At 40.6% G+C, this 22248-nt stretch overlaps 2 protein-coding genes across 9 annotated transcripts in view; one reads left to right on the top strand and one right to left on the bottom strand.

The window, feature by feature from the left end:
• The window catches only part of CCDC17 (coiled-coil domain containing 17), a 67294-nt gene extending 62115 nt beyond the window's left edge, over positions 1–5179 (bottom strand). The window contains exons 1-2 of the mRNA XM_053244301.1: positions 5061–5179; positions 1902–2269 (exon numbers count right to left, since the gene is read on the bottom strand). The gene's annotated coding sequence lies outside the window, so the exon portion shown is untranslated. The remainder of the gene's footprint in view (positions 1–1901; positions 2270–5060) is intronic.
• KIF2C (kinesin family member 2C) overlaps positions 1–22248 on the top strand; it is a 40430-nt gene that overhangs the window by 2397 nt on the left and 15785 nt on the right. For 2 of the 8 annotated variants that reach the window (XM_053244316.1, XM_053244315.1), the window contains exons 1-15: positions 1895–2096; positions 4104–4198; positions 6003–6107; positions 8292–8340; positions 9668–9790; positions 10339–10458; positions 11310–11410; positions 12112–12207; positions 12886–12940; positions 13456–13618; positions 15777–15867; positions 16686–16749; positions 17030–17121; positions 21122–21264; positions 21920–22124. In XM_053244316.1, coding sequence (XP_053100291.1) covers positions 2033–2096; positions 4104–4198; positions 6003–6107; positions 8292–8340; positions 9668–9790; positions 10339–10458; positions 11310–11410; positions 12112–12207; positions 12886–12940; positions 13456–13618; positions 15777–15867; positions 16686–16749; positions 17030–17121; positions 21122–21264; positions 21920–22124 — 1566 coding nt within the window. In that variant the 5' untranslated portion in view covers positions 1895–2032. Of the gene's footprint in view, positions 1–1894; positions 2097–2198; positions 2218–2241; positions 3411–4103; positions 4199–5499; positions 5636–6002; positions 6108–8291; positions 8341–9667; positions 9791–10338; positions 10459–11309; positions 11411–12111; positions 12208–12885; positions 12941–13455; positions 13619–15776; positions 15868–16685; positions 16750–17029; positions 17122–21121; positions 21265–21919; positions 22125–22248 lie in introns of those variants that run through there. The other 6 variants (XM_053244311.1, XM_053244309.1, XM_053244313.1 and 3 more) reach the window with 5 other exon arrangements.

The following is a 22248-nucleotide window of genomic DNA, read 5'->3' as shown; positions in this document are numbered from 1 at the left end:
TCTAAGATGGCAGACACCCAAACCTTTGAGGTGCAAGTGGGCTAACTTGTGAACCACTTAACTGATTTGAACCAAATTTGCTACAGATGTAGGGACCCATAGGGATGCCCAAATGGTGTGGTGTGTGATGATGTAATCCACTGCAGTGAGTGACACACATGGACACCTGAGTGGCATAGCTCATGATGATGTCATCCATGTTGATTCAAGATGGCAGACATAAACTTCTGAGGTGCAAGTGGGCTACCTTGTGAACCGCTTAACCAATTTGAACCAAATTTTTTGCAGCTGTAGGGACACATAGGGACACCTCAATGGCAAAGATTGTGACGATGTCATCCACCTCAGTTCAAGATGATGAACACATAAACTTTGGAGGCGCAAGTGCACTAACTTGTGGACAATTTACCCAATTTGAACCAAATTTGCTACAGATGAATGGACACATAGGGATGCCCCAATGGTGTAGTTTGTGATGATGTCACCCACCCCAATCCAAGATGGCTGATGCATAAACATTTGAGGCACAAGTGCACTAACATGAGGACTAACTGATTTTAATCAAATTTGGAACAGCTGTAGTGAATGACATACAGGGACACCTCAATGGTGCAGTTTGTAATGTCGACATCCATCCTGATCCAAGATGGTGGACACATGAACATCTGAGGCGCAAGAGATCTAACTTGTGGACCTCGATTTGCACCAGATTTAGTCCAGATGTAGAGACAGTGAAAGGAAAGTAGCCTAATTAGTTCTTACTAGAACAACTTGTATAAAATATTACACTTTCTTCAAACTTGTGAAACGGACACATGTATGAACCTGCTTTCCTCTCCTGCATCTTGAGGGTAGATCGATCCACCCTCCTAATCATGGATGTTCCATCACCAGGAGTAGGGCTCTTCCCTCTTCAGACAAGCCCCACTGAAGGGCAGTGCCCGCAGGTGAGTGACCTGGCAGGATGGTTCTTCCTCCCCCTTCACCTGCTATATATGGCTACAGTGGGGCTTTTGGATAACATCTGAATTAGGCTATGATGAAGCTGTTTCTGCAATAAAACAATATACATACAATTTTGCTTCTATATCAGTTAGGCTAATGGGGCTGTAATTCTTGGGGCTTGATTTATCCCCAAATTTAAAATTAGAGCAATCACATTGGTGGACCACCCTTTTGTGAAGCAGTTGAAATCCTCAGAGTTAAAAAAAATCCTGAACATAATCCTGAATAAATATAGGATTGGGCTACAATCCACAACCACAACCCATGTACAACCTATATAACCTCATTGAAGCCTTATTAAACTGCCCTAGAGTAAGTGGGTTATGAATCGCGGTCCATGTCAGGCACTTCAGTAGGGCTAAGTGAATAGGCTCATACAACAAAGACAATGAGTCCTTTTTTGTGTGTTGTAAAAATTCACAAGATTGTAATTCTAAACAGGCCGAGATTCCTATAAAAATAAAGCAAGACTGTAAAATAGCAAATGGTTGTATAAACCAAGGCAAAAATGTATAAAAATAAACTATAGGGCAAAAATGCAAAAAGAGAGAGAGAGAGAGAAATAAGCAAGCTTTAAATTATGTAATATTAAGACACAATTAGCCTGTATTGGAAAACTCCTGTCTAAACTTCTATGTGATCCTTTAGAAATGATAAAAGTCGGATAACGTGCGATCGTAATTTTGTAAAGGATTATGTCCCTTAGTGGGGTTTGCAGCAGACGTACACCATCTCGAGAGATAAACTAATATCAAGTTGAAGTTGATATTGCACGACATTCTGGGAGATGTAGTTTTCCCGTAAATAAGAGCACAAATGGAAGAACTGGCTGCCGCATGGCATGCTGGTAGACGTAGTTCTGCGAGAATCTACGTTTCTCGTCAGACGTAACTTACCGGCAGGCTTTGCGGCGCGCCCCGTTCAAAACGGCGGCGGTTGGGTCAATGTTCCTTTGCGATACTGGTTTTTGAAGGGGGAGGAGTTGCTTTTCCCCACTCACGACTGAGATTGGGAGTTTTCTGGTGCTATGGATTCAAGCGTTTATAGGTGTCTCCAGCCCGGGCTATCGATTAATATTCAGCGTAGTAATGGTAAGCAAGGACGAAGCGAAGCGGAGAAATCTCCGTCTGCTAAGACTGACTTGTTTCTCTTCCCGTAGCCAGTGCGTTTTCTTCTGAAGGTTTTTGCGGAGATAGTGCGCATGCGCTATAGGTATAGTTGAGGCTGTGTTTCTGTCTTCTTTCTTCCCCTCTTCTCCCAGTATCTGTAGGGGATAGGTTTTGAAGGAAGAAAACCTGAATGGGGATGGAGCTGTGGGCCAGTGGTGCAGAAGGTCCCAGGTTCAGTTCCTGGCATCTCCAGATAGGGCTGGAAAACACTCTTGCCTAACAACTTGAACAGCCACTGTCATTCAGTATAGACATTACTGACCTGAATAGTGTGGCTTGGTATAAGGCAGCTCCTTATTTATTTTATTAAATTTATATACCACCTTTCATTAAAAACAGTCCCAAGGTGGAAGGCCCTAGGGGGCAATATTCCCTTTCTGGATCCCTTGCTAAGAGCTGTATGGTATCTCCAGTCTTGCTCTTCTTAAAAAACCCTTGTCCTGCACCTCAAATGAACATTGGAGGCTGGCTGATATTGAATCAAACCATTGGTCTATCTACCCAATGTTGTAATTTTTATCTTATTTATTTAACATTTTTATTCCACCCAAAATTTACATCTCTAGTAGAAGTTCTAGCATGTGCTGTACCACTAAGATATGCCTATGCCTCTGGTGATCTCTCTTGTTGTGCTTCTGAGGAGCAATGGGGTCCTTTATTTCAGGCAAAAAGCTCTTCTGTGACTTTGTAAAACTTGACAGAGCATGGAAAGATGTGCGTACAAACAAATAAAAACCTTACTAGCAATGAGAAATTAACTGGCAGCTAGTGCATCCATTTTGTAGAATGAGAATTTGGCTGTTCTCCTCTTCATTTTTGTGCTCATAGTAATATGCAGATATTGGGTGTGATCCCAAACTGCCCTTCTGTTAGCAGAAAGCCTCTTTTGTTCATGAAAGAGCTGTTTTCCACTTACCAGAGCAGCATTGCATGAGGAATGATCCCAAATCCTGATAATTTTTGTTTGTATAAGGTCATGTGTAAGGCTTTGCACTAGCTTCAAGACCTTTAATGACCCACTACAGTTTGTATGGCACAGCCTGTACTTTTGTTGCTTCCCATACTGTGTAACAACCCTGTAGTTCCCTACTGCACAAAGTCTTTTGCTAGCTCTTATTCAAGAGTGCAAACAGTACTAATACAGGAACGGTACTAATATCTTTTCTCCTACTCATGGTTCTTTGGATCCAAGCCATAACTCTTATAAAAAGGTTTGAAGGGCCTTTTACAGACAAGGTAAAGTAAAGTGTGCAATCGAGTCAGTGTTGACTCCTGGTGACCACAGAGCCCTGTGGTTGACTTTTGGTAGAATACAGGAGTTTACCATTGCCATCTCCTGTGCAGACAAACATTTCTAAAACTAGTTTTGAGCATTGGATACAGCAGTACTTCTTCTTCTTGCTCAAGATAAGGAAATTGTTAACTGTTGCTAGCCAAGGCATAACTAATCCTGTTTCTGTATGTAGATTGAGGGCCCTCATCACAACAAGCTCTCTTCCCATGACACAAAATGTTATTTGAGCTTTCTCAGGTGTAGCTAGGTATGTTGGCTTGTAAAATATGCTTTCAGTCTCAAGCACAGGATTAGTGGGAGTGGAATAATCATATGTACTCATAATGAACATTAAGACTGTCAAGGAAGGGACCCAGAGGAAAGTGTGTGTGTGTGTGGTGGGGGGATAATCCTGCTAGAATATGACTTAAGTGTTATCAGCCAGAAGAAGGGAAACATGTGTCTGCCAATGGTTAATTACTCTGTTTTTGGTTGGTCTGAGAGGCGCTTGTGAGACCCACATAATAATTCTCTCATAAATGTTTCAGATTAAGTGATCTTTCAAGACATTTTGCTTTTCTATAGCTTTCTGACTTGTTAAAATTAGCACTGTTTTTAAAAATGGCTTCATTAAAAACAAATGTCCTTTCACTCAGGTGCAGTCCATGGTGCCACTATCAAGACTGTGAATCTGGAAAAAATGTGTATATGTGTAGAATGGAACGAGAATAGCAGTATCAAAGGGAAAGAGGTGAGAACTGGAAATACATCATTCTATTCTGCCAGCGGAGTCAAGCAGCTGTCACTCATGTATAAACCTGGATTTCTTCAATAAGTGTTTGGTTATGTGCCCCTCTTCATGTGCCCACAGCCCAAGGAGAGAGATGTTGAGCTGGAGGTGGGGGAGATTTTAAAAAAAGTGTACATTTATTATTTCCGTGTGTGTGTGTGAGTGAGAGAGAGAGAGAGAGTTATGTGTGCACACTGCCTTGATACTGTCACCCAGAACACTCTTTGATGTAGGCCTTGATGGATTTTCTTTTGCTCTAGGAACCAGCTCAGAAATTTAGGAGCTAGGTTCAGGGGTCACAGGACAAGCTCCTGCCGGTGGCCCCTTTCCTGCATTGTTTTGTGTGTGCATAAATGTGTGCTGGCCACACCCCAGCACATGTTGTCATATACAAGGGGCATGGCCACTCTCGGCAAGACGGGCTGTGCTGCCCTTCTTCCACTTAGTCATCACTTCCTTCAAGTGCTCTTTGCGTGTGTTCTTTCTCTGCCCTGAGTGAGGCAGAGAAAGAAACACCAGTGTTTGAAAGATGTGCCAGCTGAGAGAATGTGTGGCCCATTTTGTTATGGCTTCAGGCAGGGGGATGAGCATCTGGTACCTGGGGGCCTCCAGAGGTGGACAGGGATGTGTGTGAGCCCTTGGTAGCCTCTGGAAGTAGACGCAGCATTTGGTGGCCCAGGGCAATTGTTCCCCCTTGCTGTATTATAGCCACACACTTGGCTACGTTACCTTCTGTCCCATTGGGGTGGGGGCAGACTCATTACTTGCCCCCAGCAATACCCACCACTTAATGGGGAGTGTATGGACTCTCTGCCTTGCTCACCTCTGCTTTGCTTGTTCACTCCTCCTTCTGATTGATTGTTTCTGACTGCCTCAGGCAGGTGATGGCCTGATGTGACCATGAGGAGGGAGTAACCCACTCTCTGCTTGCTTGTTTGCTTGTTCACTCTGCCTCTTGGACATGTACATCCAACACCTGGCTCAGGCGACATGCCTAAATGTTCAGGTGTCGTGTCAAGCTGTCACCTGGGAATGTTCAAGCACTTCTTTAATATTACACATTACAAATGAGAAAACAGAAACATGGTTGTGTTTAAAATGAGTAAGAGGCAACATATGTCTTGTATGGTGTAATGTGTGAAGTAAGAAGCAAATGGTTGACTTAGAGTCTGAGGTTCATACTTGCGAATTGCTCTATAGGAGCCTCTGCAGCTCAAGAAAATAACTGTTGGAATGTTGCAGCACTAGCAATAGGATTATGATGTCACGCTAAGGTCAAGCACTGGAGTGAGAAGACATCCCTTATTCACTCTATCTCTGCACATGTACAAAACCAAGAGGGAGAAATCCAAGCTAATAGCTGGGTGTTGGATTAAACAGTGAACATTTAATGTTTTGGTGTGTCACTCTTTTGAGTTTATTTTAGTAAGCAATAACTGCTTGGGGGCTCTCTTACAGCAGAAATCTGGGAATGACTGGGATGTACTAAGATTAGCTGATAGAGATTAAAGCATTTGTGACAAATGGGCTTTGCCACTGTCTTCTGGAGTACAGTGCCTTTCATGGAAGAGTGTGGGACTTGGATGGTAACAGGGAACAGCTTGTTTTAATATCTTGAATATCAGCTCCTGGGTGCTGTTGATGTACTGCTCATCCTTTAAACTTGTCATGCCAAACAAATAATTGGCTTGGATAGATTATCTATTTGAAGCTAATGCTTAAGTATATGTCAGGCTCTCCATTCACTTATTTTTTTTCTTTCCAGATTGACCTTGATGATGTGGTAGCAATAAATCCAGAGCTGTTTTCAACACCAGTAGCTGTTGATGGAAAAGAGAGCTTTCCTGTCCGGGAGAATGTAATAACACAGGTAGGTGATTATGAAGTTCTTCCTCTTATTCTTGTTTGAGCAACATCCCCAAACCTATTGAATGTTTAACATGACTTCAGATTTAATGTGTGATTTTTGCAATGTACATACAGTTTGCTGTTTCATGCTTGCCTCTATTAACCTGTATTTCATAAGAGGTTTTTACCAAAAAAACCCCTTCATCTCTGAACTTGGGGTGGGTGGGGGTGGAATGGAAAAACAATTTTTTCCTGAACTTTTCTGAGTTTTTCTTCTTCTGGGCCTTCACATCTCTGTTCAATATACAGCCATCTAATAATTACACACAAATGTAGTAATAAAATCAGCCATCTGTGTATGCAGATAGGTTATTGTTGAATATGTGTGCACTAATTGCCAGTGGTGAGGAGGGCACCATTTTCTTACCTCTCTTCAGTTCAAACTCTTAATAGCAGTCTGCATGCTACAGTTCTTGTGGTTCACGTTCTACACTGCAGATACTGTAGGTCCATATTAATAAAACTGACACCAAACTGAAGCACTTTAAAAAGTAATCATACCAAAACCCCATCATATCAACACAATATCATTCTGTGTCCAATTAATTCTATTGGTGCCCTTTTCAATATTCTCCTGGAGCTGACAACTCTTCCTGAGATAAGGTATGCTGTGCAGTCCTAACCATGTTTACTTGGAAGTAAGTCCTGTTGAGCTCAATGGAGCTTACTTCCTGGTAAGTGTGTGTAGGATTCTAGCTGTAGCCTGTAACAATTGCTTATAACTAAGTTCAGCACCTCTGCTAATATTCGGTACAGTAGATGACAAAATCTTGCAGTCCACATTTAATAAAGAGAATGGTCAGTGTCATTGTACAATAGAAACATCCTTACCTTGTTTTGAAATTGAGGTAAATTTTGCTTCCATCTATAAATATGAATGGTCTGCGTTACTACACAATATGATAAGTAAATCCAGCAATGTAGGGGGCTACAATTCTGTTCTGCTGCCATGTGAACCAGTCAAGGAAGAAAGAGAAAGCTGCTTATAGGTTCACAAACTATCATATTGCGATGGATGTCTACAACATGTTTATACATTTCTGACAACTGTGGGTATACTTAAATTTTCAAGAGCTGAATATTGTCTTGTGATATAGGATTACCTGATATGTCTTTCATAGTAGTAAAGAATTTTATTTGATCTTCCCTTCAATAGCTAACACATAACTGCCCCTCCCTGTTTAATTGCTGGGTTAGTTTTATAGTCATAAGGCTAGCAACCTAGCAAGTTACTTATACTGTCTCTTTTCAAAACACATTTTGAATAACTTAAAAAGTAAATCTTTTAATTTCAATTTATTCTTGGTGATCTCCAGCCACTTCCTAAGTTTCCTTCCACCAAAGTTGGTATTGCTGTTCTGAATTACCAATCTGATATTTGTCTTGATTCTTCCTATCTTTTAAAAACATTCCCCTCACCTCCAGAGACCAGTATTTGTGAACATGCAAAATAGTTTTTCCTCTCCCAAAGTTCCATTACAGCAAATACTACCATAATTTGGGAGACATTTAAAACCTAGTTCCCTTTTCGTCTGCTGTGTCTGTGTTCTGCAACCAACTGCTACTAAGTTACTGTCGGATCTTTTATGCATCACTGGTTTCTGTATCTATTCCAAGATGATGAAAGCATAATCTGAATATATTCTTTTGCCAATCTGCACCTTTTGTGTGTGTAAAGAGCGTTGCATAGATAGAACCTAAATGTGATCATTTTTGGGGTAGCTATTGGGTATATCCTTTTGTTGTGAAAACCTGTATTGCCAATATATGTATAATTCCATTCTTAATTAGCCTTATGGTACAAAATGCCTTATGGTAAGCATGCCTTTTCCCCTGGCACCCAACACTTTTTACACCTCCATTGAAATCGCCTCTCCTAACTAACACTATTTTCACCTAGTTATCAAATTCCTCCATTAAGTTGTCATAACATTTACTATGATCCTTACTTGAGGGACATAAAGGCAAATTAATGTATTGTTTGCACTTCGAGGTTCCTAGGTTAAGATTCCATTTATGCTCTATCTGTAACAGTTGAAGATTATAGTTAATAATTTATCAATTCTGATTGAAGTTACTCTGCAAATGTTGCAGATGGATATATTGCAAGTCTGTAGATGTTCACATCCACATTTTTAAATTTCAGAGACAAAGTCGCAGAACAACTCTCTCAAAAATTCCTGCTCCAAGAGAAGGTAAAAACAACCATTTGGCTGTAATTATTATGATTTCTGTGTATTGAAAATGAACTCTCAGGTTGCATCTGATTTTGAGTAGTGGTATGTAGCAGGTGACTGGTAACTGCAAAACATGAGAGTCCTAGTAAATGAGCTCTACAACTTGGTTCTTCTGTATATACCCAACCTATTTTTATTTCCAGAAATTCTGTATGGCCATTTCCACCCACAGCTTGGGCAGCGTTAGCCCATCCTGTGCTGTGGTTAGGCCTCTTTCCTCTGCTGAAGTCTGGGCTTGGAGAAGTGTGCTTTTGTCACAACAGTAATGCTACAGTGGAGATTTAATACTACTATACTTGCTCACTGTTAACAGACTGTAATAACTTCAGGAGTCTCTGCATTCATGAGGGCTAGAACTCATTGGAAAAAAAAAGCTTAGTTTCTCTGCATCACAACAAATATAGGTTTTTCTGAGTGTTTATGCTTCTCTGAATTATGTGAAGGCAGTACATCTTATAAATAAACAGAAAGATCTTGTCATTATGATATAATTGATCAGTGTTGAGAAGCAGTGCTTCATCGCCTTCGGCAATTTCTGAAGTCCTTTTCCCTGGACTACATTTCTGGGCCCAATTAAAAATGCTGATTTTAACTTTTAAAGTCCTAAATGACTTGGATCCAGGTTACCTGAAAGAGTGCCTTGCCTCCTACATCCCTACCCAGACAGTAGGAACCTGCTCCAAGTGCCCCCATCAAATGAAGTGAGGTGGATGGCTACTAGGGAGAGGGCCTTTTCAGTGGTGGAACCCCATTTAGGGAATAGCCTCCCCAGTAAGGCTCTCCTGGCAACATCACTGTGTTCTTTTAGAGGCCAGGTGAAGACCTTTATGTTTACCCAGGCTTTTAAAAAATGTTTTGTTTTGGTTTTTAATGTGTGTTTAATTGTATGCTTTATTCTATCATTGTGAGTTGTCAGAGAACAGTTGTTATGGGGTGGCTGATAAAGTTATTTCAGAAACATGCTTTTATTAATGTACAAGGGAGAAGACATGCTGATGTCTAAGTGTCCCAATATTTTATGATTTTTATAATAGGAAACAAAACATACTGATCACCAGCCAGTTATGATAGTTCTAAAAAGCCCTATGCAGTCAGTGTCTTTTGAAAAATTAAGTCAGATTATAGAATACAGGAGGACAAGTGCAAAAAATGGAACATGCAGCTGCAAGAACATATAGAAATTAACTCCATGTCCTAGGTTTCTCACTCGTTTTACTTGTTTTCCAAATAAATGTTCCTATCTGTTTAATTGGCCATTGGCAACACTTTTCCCTTGCTTCCTTAGCATTGAGATTCCAAACTAGCAAGATGTCTGTAATAGCAGAATCGCAAAACAGCCCTCTGGAAAATGAAATGGAGGTAGAATCCCCTGCTTCTGTACCAGCACGAAGTCATTCTGCTCTTCCTGGTGAGTTGGAATAAATCCAGCCTGCCCACAAACAAACAAACTGCATCTTTGGCTGGTGATGATAGCTAGACAAAACTTGCAGCTGTCACCAATCCTACTTCTTTACCAAAGGGGTGGGGTGCTCAAACATCTATGATGCCCAGAGCAACTGCAAGGGCAAGCCCTTATCATCCTCCTTTAGCTCCAAGTTGAGTGAGGTGGGTGGCGGGGCTTGAACTGCTAAGCATTAAGCCTTAAAAAGGCTTGGTAGATGGGGAAATGAAACTCTCTAGTCCAAGATCTAGGAGATCTTGGGGACTCTCGCCAGTATAAAAATGTACCTGTGAGTGGACTTGTGCATATATTGTGTGCCCACTGCTTTACAGATCCCAGGATCAAACTGACATAGCACAACTACTTTTACCTTTCTGTATCACTGACGTGGAATACACAGTTATATTGATGAAAACATAATAAAAAGAAGCCTTCCTGCTTGAGCACCTTAAATGTCTCTCTGTGTTTGTGTTGCTTGGATACTGCTTTTAACTGCTATATTTCTATCCCAACAGTGGTACGAGCTCGATCTAGGAATAGTTATTCAGCTGACAGATGTAACATACAATCAAATTGCAATGAAATGACAGAAGAACCTCCATCAGCTCTCAGAATTGTTTCCTCTGCAAGTCAAGGTAGAAGACTAGCTGCCAGCTTTGCTTCATAATCCTTTTAATCCAATGGCAAATACTGCATCCCTTTAATGTCTGTAGATTGTCTCCCAGCTGTGATATTTATATATCATGTAAATCTGTGGCTGCAGTAATTAAGCAATCTGGTTAACAGATTCAAGATATGGAAAACTGTTAGCTTGATGTGGATGTTTAGTTTTGCAGAAAGCTTCTACAATCATCCTCTTGATTGAGTTGACAAATATTGTGGAGTGTGGTGGTTAATTTGAGCTGGAGCTCAACCCTGCAACTAGGTTTGAAAAAAGGCTTTGCTCTGTGACATATGAAATAGCGTTGAGCATGTCTGTGGATGTTCTTTGCTCACCACAGAGTAACGGCAGCCAATGTGTGTGCATTTAGTGTTGATGGGTGATTTCTAGACAGGCTTGAACCTGAACCCTCCCCTTTAAGTTTGCTGCATGTATATATTGCCTCTCTATGAATGGGAAGGTTTATAATCAAATAATGGCTATCAATTTAAGAGACCCTATGCAAAAGGGGAGAATATGCACGTACCACCTCTTGCACAATGACCAGATGACATGGGCACTGGAGGAAACTGTTCTGGGAGCAGAATAGCCAAATAGTAGTTGGTCCGAGCCAGGCCAAAAGAGGAGGCCTTGTTTTCTCTACACTCCCTCTGAAACAGTCAGGTGGAACTTCTTTTTAGAAATCAACCATGACTGTAGAGATATGTAAGGGTAATCTCTTGAATTATTTAGGACTGTCTCTCTAGGAGACCTATGGGGAGAATAACTCTCCAAAACATTGTGGCAATATTTCTGTACTGGTGATGGCACTTTTGCTTCCCCTAGTGCGGAGAAAATCTAACCTTGTGAAAGAGATGGAAAAAATGAAAAGCAAAAGAGAAGAGAAAAGAGCCCAATTCTCTGAATTAAGAAACAAGCGAGCACAGGTAACATCATCTAGGGATTTGATGCTTAGTGCTTTGTTCAGTTAACACCTGATGCAAGATGTCCCTATCTGTTTTGGATGACATGCAAAATTTCAGTATTCATTAGTATTCTGTATCTGATGAAATAAGCAACATGTTAATTATTTTTTCCTTCATTGATTGAATTGGTTGTGTTAAAGTTAAAAGTATTAAACATAAATTACCTATCTGTATTCCTACCTTTACTTGTGAAAGGCCCTCATGTAGAAAGTATACTTCAAAAATCCTCTTGAGTAGGTAGGGTTTCTTATAGTGACCAAGAAGATGGGATTTATTACTAGTATAGGTCTTATAAAGATCAAGGCTACAATCAGGCCCAGGTAATAGAGAAGATATAGTATTAGTTAAAAGTTAACACCTCAAGATTATTTTCTCTCTTCCTGTTTCAAATAAAGCTTCATCGGGTTGTCCTTTGGCCTTGCACAACTTGATTGGGTTACAGGAGACAAAATGCTACAGAATGTGAACATAGTAATAGTGAAGCATTAATAATGGTGGAATAAATGCATAAGGGAAATCATGTGGTGCTTTCTCTTGCTCAGATTTGGTATTTGGCACTCCCTGTATTTTATTTCTCTATTGATGGTGCTATGTGCTCTTTGGACTAAAAGCCAATGCCCTTGGTTCTTGCAATTGCAACAATGTAATTTATTACTTTTTAGGAATTTGACAGTAGTTGCCCAAACTGGGAATTTGCACGCATGGTTAAGGAGTATAGAGCCACTATTGATTGCCGGCCAATATCGATGAATGACCCAGTAAGTAAATATTTGCAACTAGCTGGCTATGCTGTTATCTTGAATATCTTCTAGCCTAGTAGCAGTCTTCATATAAATGCAACTCTTTGGACTTTAAGCAATTGAGCAGCATCCAGGCCAAGTTAGTCATGATTAAGTGTTGTTGAAATTAAACCTTTTAATTAGTCATGTCTCTATTTCAGTGGTGCTTAATCATGACTAACTTAGTCAGGATCCTGTCCACTATCTGGAATTATTGAAGTCTGCTTGCTCATGTATATTGTATACCCCAAAGGGTTGTAATAGTATCAAAGAATGTGCAATATAATGTTAAGCAGATAACTGGTAGGGCTTTGCATCAAATGCTCTGATGCATTTGTAACAACCCTCTGGTGTTGCCTGGTGGGTGGGTAGCCAGCCCTCCCGGTGCAGTAACTTCTGTTTCTGGCATGTGGGTTGCAGGGTGTGGTGTTCATCGGAACCAGAGGTGCCTGATGCTGGCTGGAAGGGAATGAAAGGAATGCTGAGAGGACATGTGAGGGCACCATATGTTTAACTTTTTCATAATCTCTGCAACTCTCTTCTGATTAGTAGTGCCATAGTAATCTTGTTATGATTATGTCTTGTGGTTTTTGCTAAAGAAGGGGAATTTGGATGCCATTGCTTCTGGTCTTATTGGTTTTTGGTTTTTTTTTTAAGATTGAAGAGCATAGAATTTGTGTCTGTGTAAGGAAACGGCCCTTAAATAAACAAGGTAAGGTGGTATCTGCAGAGTTTAGCACTTGAGAGGTCAGTCCAATGCTATTCCTCATATTGTGTTTTGTGAAGATCTTGTAACTGTTAACATTATGCCAGACTTTGATAACTGTCAGTCAGTTGCTGAAGAAAATTAATACAAAACTACAGACTGTCAAGTAGTATGGTCAAACTGGGGAGTGGGGAAGGTTATGTTCAAAGCTAGTAGACGCCTTAATCGAGATCTTTTGGGCCTCTAGGAAGGATGAGGTGCAACATGCCAGTGCTCTCTATCTTAATTCTTAAGTTCTTTCTTTAGCACCCTGTGCCAGATGACTCTTGATGTCTGCTTCAGTGCTTCCCTTATAGTATCACAATTTCACCTAATAAAATCATGTGCTAAATCATTAAATTTCTGCAGCTGCAGTCATGCATGACTTTTGCCTTCCATATTTGTATTGTCATGATTTGGAATGTTTGCAGAGTTCACTAGGCCCTACTTGATGCGGCAAACTACTTTTTTCTCCTAAACAGAACTTGGAAAGAAGGAATGTGATATAATCACTGTTGTCAGCAAGAACAGCATCCTAGTGCATGAGCCAAAGGTGAAGGTGGATCTGACGAAATACCTTGAAAACCAACCTTTCCGATTTGACTTCTCATTTGATGAAAAAGCTTCCAATGAAATGGTCTATTGGTAATGCATGTCTTTCCTCCTTTTGGCAGTGAACAATAGGCCTGTGCAGTTGTTCAGCTCAGAGTAGTTGAAGCTGAATTATGGGTACAGCCCTGCTGGCACTGTGCAGAGGCGAGTGTTCCCAATGCACAGCTCTATGCAGGAACCTGTAACTGACTCTCTACTGGTTCTGAGTGCCCCTTAAAGGGCAAGGGAATCCTGCTACATTCTAGCCCATCTTGGAAGTCAGGTTGGCGACACTGGGAAGCAGAGTCCTTTCCAGTTACAGAACCAGGTGGTGTGCAGAGGTACGCATTGGGAACACTTGCTTCTGTGTGGTGCCAAGGGAGCTATACACATTATTCAGCTTCAGCTATTTTGAGCCAAATAATTGCACAGGCCTAATGAACAGTGCAGAATAGTAATAATTTACAGACTTTAGAGAAGGTACAGAGGGTCATCTTTCATGTGATGCTTCTTGCATATTTTTACTTTTACTTACATTTATATCCCACGCTTCCTTCAAGGAGACCAGAGCAGTGTAAAGGTTATGTTTGTTTTCACAAAACCCTATGAGGTAGGTTAGACTGAGAAAAAAGTGACTGGCTGAGAGTCACCCAGTGAGTTTCATGGCTGAGTGGGGATTCGAACTCTCATCTCCCTGGTCCTAGTCCAACACTCTAACCACTACAGCATGCTGACATGCTAGCACAGCTAAAAAGACTTGAATGGGCTACAGTTCTCCATGCAGCCGGTGCTGCAGTTTTAAAAGGTTCCTGCCTCACCCATATGCAGGCAGCATTTACATGCATTTACATTTATATCTTTGGTCCAGGTGGTGGTTTCACTGGCATGCACATACTACACAGAAGCCCTTTTCATACCTTTTTTCAATGAACATACAATCTGTGTACAGAGTATGCACATACAGTTCTGTATACATGATGAATGCACATACAGTAGTAAGTTTTCTGCCTGCACTTTGTACTTAAAAGAACCTGCACCCAGGTTCATTATTAAAATGAATCTATTTACACTCATTCACACACATACATGTTTCTTCATGCAGAAAACTGTGCACATGTATAATATGTCTGAGTAGGGTTATAGTCCAAGGAAATAAGAATTTGTGTGGCACCTGCTGCATGGAGCTTCTGTGTGGGTAAGGGTTTTTTGAGGATGCTAAACTTGAGATGTGATGCATCTAAATTGGACCTGAGAATTATTGCAGAACATTACATTTTGTGTTCCAGTTTCCACACTTTCAGACATTGCACCAAACCATGGCTTGCAAACTGGCTTCAAACTATGGTTTCTGGTTTCTTGACTGAACACAAGACATGTTTGACATCACACTAACCTATAGTGAAGCTTCTTTAACCATGGTTTGGTGTAATGTTTGAACTCTGCATCTAAGTGTGTAAGAGGCTTCTGGTTACACTTTGATAAATCAATCAATCAATCATATTTTTATACCGCCTGATGATGTAAAATATATTTGTAGTAATAGACAGGAAGTGACAGCAGTCTGAGCAATACTGAAAAGCTCTCATAACTACAATGGATTTGTCAGCTAAAGCTCCCTGGAAGTTTTTTTTTGTTTTTTGTTTTTTTTGTTTTTGGAAGAAGAGTGCCTTTTCAACTTTTCAAAGTAATTTTTCCTGCGTTCTTGATCCTCCAGTAATCGGAGTAGATCTCTCATGGGAGTACTTGAGATCAGATAAAAGGCTATGCTGCTCTGAAGGAAGGGGATTAAGAGTATGGGTGGACAGAAGAACCTTTCTCCCTTATTTTGGAGCCCCAATCTGATTGTATCTGCTTTGTCCCTGGGGAATAGATATGGCCACTGATGTGGTTTTTGGCCACATAATAAAAATAAGTGCTTGCCCATAAGTACATGTCTTCTCTGCTACAAGAAGGGCTCGGACATTTTCTTAATATAGAAAGGTAGCTTTTGAGCTTCTGCTGAAGCTATTACTTACTTAAACCTCATATGCATTTGTGATCATCAGATCTCTGACACTTATTCTCATCAACTTTTATTAAGAAAACCATGAATTGCAAACACCCCACCCCCCGAAGGTAGCGTTCATAGGAATTTGGATTCTGTAAGTGCACTTGTACTGTGATGCAAAATATGAATTAACCAATGAAACCACATGCCATTATGCATACCCAGGTTTGCTGCTAGACCACTTGTACAGACCATCTTTGAGGGAGGGAAGGCTACATGTTTTGCCTATGGTCAGACTGGCAGTGGAAAAACCCATGTAAGTGTCTGTCTTTAAACTTTGGTTTTGCTAAGCGATCTTTGGTTTATTCCATATTAAACTATTCCTAGAGGTTTGTTTACAGGTTGTTGGCCTTTATTGATGAGCAAGTATCGGAATTTTAGGTTTGTTTAATGCAAGTAATGGTTTGCATTTTACACTAGCAGTATTTGTGTTTCATTTTGCAGTAAGACGGCAAAGTGATGATGATTCAGATTCAAGCCCAAAGACTACTCATTTGTTACTTGGCCTCTGGGATGAGATTAGAAGTGCATGCTTCCCTTGTGTGTGCCATCCCTTGCCTCTCTGGAAGGTTGCTGCTTATAGGTCAGGGAAATCTGTCTTATATATGGGATCTGTCTGTAGTGAGGGGAACTGAAGAGGGCATGTGCATGCCCGAGGCCTGCTCTCAGTCTCTCACTAGATACAGGTTTGGGAGGGTCAAGGAATAAGTGAAGAGTCCCTCAACTAAGAAGATTCTTAGCTGTTCTGGTGGGGGATGAGTCTTAATTTTCTATCATCCCTTCCAGAGGTGCTATTACAGTAGTGTGGTAGTAACTAAGTCTTAAAGCATGTTTGTCTGTGTTGCAAGATAGACTTCTGAGCCATATATAAGATTTGTAGACACACTCGTTATCACTCCACTGATGTGCATATTCAGTTTGTCGGAGATGATGCGGTTTGTTTAAAATGAGATGTTATATTGAGTTCCTATATTTTCAAATAATGGAAGCTGCATAGAAGTACTATGAGGCATCAACAATGGGATTCTCTGTAACTGCTGAGACCTTGCCTCCTAATATATGTTCTCTCTTTAGACCATGGGAGGAGATTTCTCTGGAAAAGTGCAGAAGGCCTCCAAAGGAATATATGCTTTTGCATGTATGTACTATCTTCATCTGAACCTTTCTAACAAGTGGGGGGAGGATGCAGAGATCTATGTCAAGCCCTTCCTGTCTTGCTGCAAACCATAGTTTAGATGAGAATACTAGCAATTAACTCAGTTGGAACATTCATGTCAAGTGATTCAATGGGGATGAAAGAGCTTTTAAATAAGCAGATTGCAAGCTGTGGAAGAGCTTAGGCAAAGGGGATTAGACCACATGATGCTATGGAGTGAGGAAGGATGGTTTCTGTCTTGTAACATTCTTTCCCCTATCAGCACAGGATGTCTTCCTCCTTCAGAACCAGCCACGGTACAAGGCTCAAGGTCTGGAAGTATATGTGACCTTCTTTGAAATATATAATGGAAAGGTAAGGCACTCATATATTTCAGCACTTTCCATATCTCACAATAGAGGATGTTTCTCTATTGGGAACATTCTTGGTTCCCAATGGAGTGTATGAAAGAGTTGGTTTATGTGTAGATGATGTAGTGATAGTAGGGCCTGTGAATCTATTGTTAATTTTTTGTCTAGATTCGGGTATATTGGCAGTGGTTGTCATATGTGAATCCTATCTTTGTATGCTGCTTTGGATCCTGGTCCATTAATGGTGGAAATGTGACGTGGGGATGCAGCTTTGTACCATGATTTATGTAGCCTCTAACACTTGTGGAGGCCTTTGAAACTCTTTAAATAGCCAAGTGTTATCTATAGTGACACAGTTGCATGGTCTTGTATTGGGTATTTTGGTAACTAAGCAAACCAAACAAGGTGTGTTTACATTGGGAAGAAGGCTTCCCTATAATAAATTTTGCTCCAGAATGCATGGATTTTATTTAAAACCTCAATAATAGAAGCTCAGTTAGAATGTATACAGAAAAGAAAGAAGGGTACCACCAAGTCCACAAGGATGCCATTGTGGCTAACAAGTAGAATCAAGGAAGCTGTAAAAGACAAGAAGACTTCCCTCAGAAAATTGAAGTGCTGCCCAAATGAAGAGAACAGAAAGAAACACAAACTCTGGCAAAAGAAATGCAAGGAGATTATAAAAGATGTGAAGAAAGCTTGAGGAACATTCAGTCAAGGGGAATAATCAAAACCTTTTCTAAATACACCAAAAGCAGGAAAGCTGCCAGGGATGAGACTGGACTGTTAAATGTCAAAGGAGTAAAATGAGGAGGATATGGAGATTGCAGAGAAGCTGAATGAATTCTTTGCATCTGTCTTCATGGCAGAGGATTCTAAGTGTATACCTGCATCTGAACTGAGCTTTTCAGGGATGGAGGCTAAAGAACTGAGTCAAATTGAGGTAAAGGGATGATGATCTAAACTGTCTTGAAAAATTAATAAATTGCCAGATAGCATCCATCTGAGAGTTCTTAAATAACTCAGTTGTACAATTGCTGGTCTCCTAGCAAAAATATATAACATAACTTATTCCTAAAATCAGGCTCTGTACCAGAGGACTGGAAAGTAGCCAATGTAACACCAATTTTCAAAAGGGATCTGGGGGGATTCAGGAAATTACAGGTTGGCTAGCTTAATGTCTGTTCCAGGTAAATTGATGGAAAGTGTACTTAAGGACAAAATTGTTAAACATATCGAAGAATAGACCTAGCTGAAGGAGAACCAGCATGGCTTCTGCAAAGGTAAATCTTGCCTTGCCACCTTCTGGAGTTCTTTGAGAGTATCAACTGGCATGTGGATAAAGGTGATCCAGTTGACACAGTATACAAAGTTGATAAAATTCCTCAAAGGCTCTTGAGCAAACTTTGTAGTCCTGGAATAAGGGAACAGGTTCATGAGTGGATTGGTAACTGGTTGAAGGACAGGAAACAGGGTAGGAATTAATGGACAGTTTTCACAATGGAGGGAAGTAAGAAGTGAGGTCCCTCAGAAATCTGTACTAGGACCAGTGCTCTTTATTTTATTCATGAATGATCTAGAAGTTGGGGTAAGCAGTGAGGTGGCCAAACTTGCAGATGACACTAAACTATTTAGGCAGTGAAATCCAAAACGGATTGTGAGGAGCTCCAAAAGGATCTTTCCAAACTGGGGGAGTGAGCAACAAGTTGGCAAATATAGTTCATTGTTAACAAGTGTAAAGTGATGCATATTGGGGCAAAAAATCCCAACTTCACATACACACCTTTTTGGTTGTGGCTGCTCCAGTTTGGAATGCCGTCCCTGAAGAGCGTTGCCATGCTCCTTCCCTCAGTGTCTTTTAAAAAACTAAAAACACATTTTTAAAGAGGCTCTTTAATGCTCCATCTTTGGTTACATCTGTTAGGTTCTTGGGTTTTTAGTTTATACAATTCTCAATTTTTAACTTTTAAAATAACTTTTAGTTTGAAACTTAATTCTGATTGTTATTTTAACCTGACTCTTAACTTTACTTAATTTGGTTAATTTTATTACTTTTACATTGTACCTATTTTATTGTTGTGAGCCACCCTGAGCAGTAGTGTACTGGAGGGGTTGGGTATATATATATTTAAAATAAAATAAAATACAATGATGGGATCTGAGCTGTTGGCAACTGAGCTGTTAGTGAGAGGGATCTTGGGGTTGTGGTGGACAGCTCATTGAAAATGTCGACTCAGTGTGTGGTAGCTGTGAAAGATGCCAATTCCATGCTTGGGATCATTAAGAAGGGGATTGAAAGTGAAACCGCTAATATTAATATTGACCCTTGAGACACGCCTGTTTTCTCAGGCTTTTAACTGAAACTAACTTTAAACTGTTCTATTCTGTGAAAGTGGTGTGAGTGTGTGTGTGTTTGTATTGTAATATGGATTATGTTCACGATCTAGAGAGACCAGATGGTATATAAACAATAAATTTTAAAAAAATCATAGTAATACCCTTATACAAATCTATGGTGTGGCCGCATCTGGAACACTGTGTACAGTTTTGGTCACCATATCTTGAGAACATTGTAGAACTGGGAAAGGTACAGAAGAGGGCAACCAAGATGATGAGGAGCCTAGAACACCTTCTTAATGAGGGATCACAACACCTGAGGCTTTTTAATTTAGGAAAAAAGGTGACTGAGGGAAGACGTGATAGAGGTCTATACAATCATGCATGGTATGAAGAGAGTGGATAGAGAAATTTTTCTCCCTTTCTCACAACACTAGAACCAAAGGTCATCCTATGGAACTGACTGCCAGGAAATTTAGGATCAACAAAATTGATTATCTATGGAATTCTCTGCCACGGGATATGGTGATGGCTACCAGCTTGGATGGCTTTAAAAGGGATGGCAGGTCTATCAATAGTTACTAGTCTTGATGGCTGTAGGCTACCTCCAGGAGAGATAGAATACCTCTAACTACTAGTTGCTGGAGAGCAACAGCAGGAGAGAGGGCATGCCTTCAGCTCTTGCCTGTGGGCTTCCCAGAGGCATCTGATGGGCCACTGTGTGAAAAAGGCTGCTGGATTAGATGGGCTTTGGAACTGATTCAGCAAGACTGTTATGTTCATATAAGAATGGAATATACCTATTGACAATTGTTACCAATTATGAGGCAGCCACAGTTCTTAATCGTGGGAAGGCACTCTCCCCACATCCAGCACTTGCCTTTGCAAGCAACCACTGAACATGAGAGTGAGAGGCATGGCTAGTGAATGCATTGGTGCCAGGGGGTGTGGCTAACTGGTACATAATTTGGGATCGTTACAGGGTTACTACTACGAATATTTATATACTGCTCTTCAACCAAAGTTCACAAAGTGGTTTACATAGAAAAATAAATACATAAATACGATGGTTCCCCCAACCCCAAAGGGCTCATAATCTAAAAGAAACATAAGGCAGATACCAGCAACATTCACTGGAGGGATGCTGTGCTGGGGCTGGATAGGGCCAGTTGCTCTCCCCCCGCTAAATAGAAAAGAACCACCACTTTAAAAGGTCTCAGTGTTTTTCTTGAATTAGAAAGCTTAGACTGAAATTATGGAGTAATTCCACTGAGTTAAATTAGAATCTGAGCAGTTGGCGTGAATATTGTCCTCTTTCCTGATTTTTATAGAAAGAATGTATTCAAAATGGTAGGGGTAATACTGTCCCTAATCACTAAGAAGAAACATTGCCTTGCTATAGATTCTATATTAATATTGCATAAGGCTTTGATTCTAGGGTGATGAACCAAATGCTTTTCACAACAAAATTTCAAGATTGGGGCAAATTCTAGACCATAATGATTCCGTATAAGGCACCCATATTGAGTTAAAAATTTCTAAGTTGAGTTATTCAATAGGCTTGTTGTGCCACAAAGCTGCTGAAACAATTCAGTTAAATGCCATTGATTAAATGTGAGATTGCTAGTACTATCTCTTCCTACATCTGTTTCTTCTTCCAAATCTAGCTGTTTGATCTCTTAAACAAAAAAGCCAAGCTACGAGTGTTGGAAGATGGCAAGCAGCAGGTCCAGGTGGTTGGACTACAAGAAGTTAAAGTGAACTGTGCTGATGATGTTATCCGAATGATTGATATAGGCAGTGCCTGCAGGTTGGTGGCTCTCTCTGCTGTGACTTTAGTATTTCACTTACAGGGCAATATTGCTCTACCAGATTTGATAGTGTCTCAGGACTCAAAATAGCTGGGGAAAGGGAAGCTAATTCTGTTGTTTTTAGTATGTTCTCTTCCTTACCTTCATCTTAGACAAAGTGGGAGATAGGGTGGAGAGTGCCACTGACCTTTATGCTTCTAGTCCCAATATATACCACAAATCTTACTAGAGGAGCCACGGTGCAGATTCTTCAAACTTTTTTTTGTACTGAAGGAGAAACTCTGTGCTGAGGAAATCCAAATTCTGCACCAGCAGAGCTCCACTTGTATGTTTTAAGCTGACATTCTTGTATGCTAGGCTGAGGTTCTATGGCACTTTTGGTTTAAAACTCTGGCTTTTTTATTGTTGCAAAAGGTGATTCATGGATAGGAGGCAAGGCTTAGGAGAAAGTGACTGGAAACCATGAAATGAAGCTGTTCAGTCAGTGCAGGGCAAAGAAGCTCTAAAGATTTTAGAGCTTCTGCAGACACCAAAGGCTAGGGTCCGTAGAAAGACTAACCTGGAGATTATGTGCTATGAGGTACAGATTCAACAAGCTACTCTGGTATTTTCTGGGACAAAGGCTGTACAGTGCTTCTGTTGCCTCTTTTGTAGGACATCTGGACATACGTTTGCAAACTCCAGTTCTTCGCGCTCCCATGCTTGCTTTCAAATTATTCTGCGCAGAAAAGGAAAGCTTCATGGCAAGTTTTCCTTGGTGGACTTAGCTGGGAATGAGAGGGGTGCAGATACATCCAGTGCTGATCGACAAACACGGATGGAAGCAGCAGAAATAAACAAGAGCCTACTGGCTCTGAAGGTAAAGCACAAGTGGCACAGGCAGCAAGAGCTTGTAGCATGCCTGGACAAGAGCAGGAAGGCTTGGTGATGGCTTAGGCCTGCACTCTTGCCTACCTCTTAGCGCTGCTTGCTTCCTGCTCCAC

Source organism: Hemicordylus capensis, chromosome 4 (genome assembly GCF_027244095.1).
Source record: "Hemicordylus capensis ecotype Gifberg chromosome 4, rHemCap1.1.pri, whole genome shotgun sequence".
Lineage (NCBI taxonomy): Eukaryota > Metazoa > Chordata > Lepidosauria > Squamata > Cordylidae > Hemicordylus > Hemicordylus capensis.
This window is presented reverse-complemented; position numbering and strand designations above follow the sequence as displayed.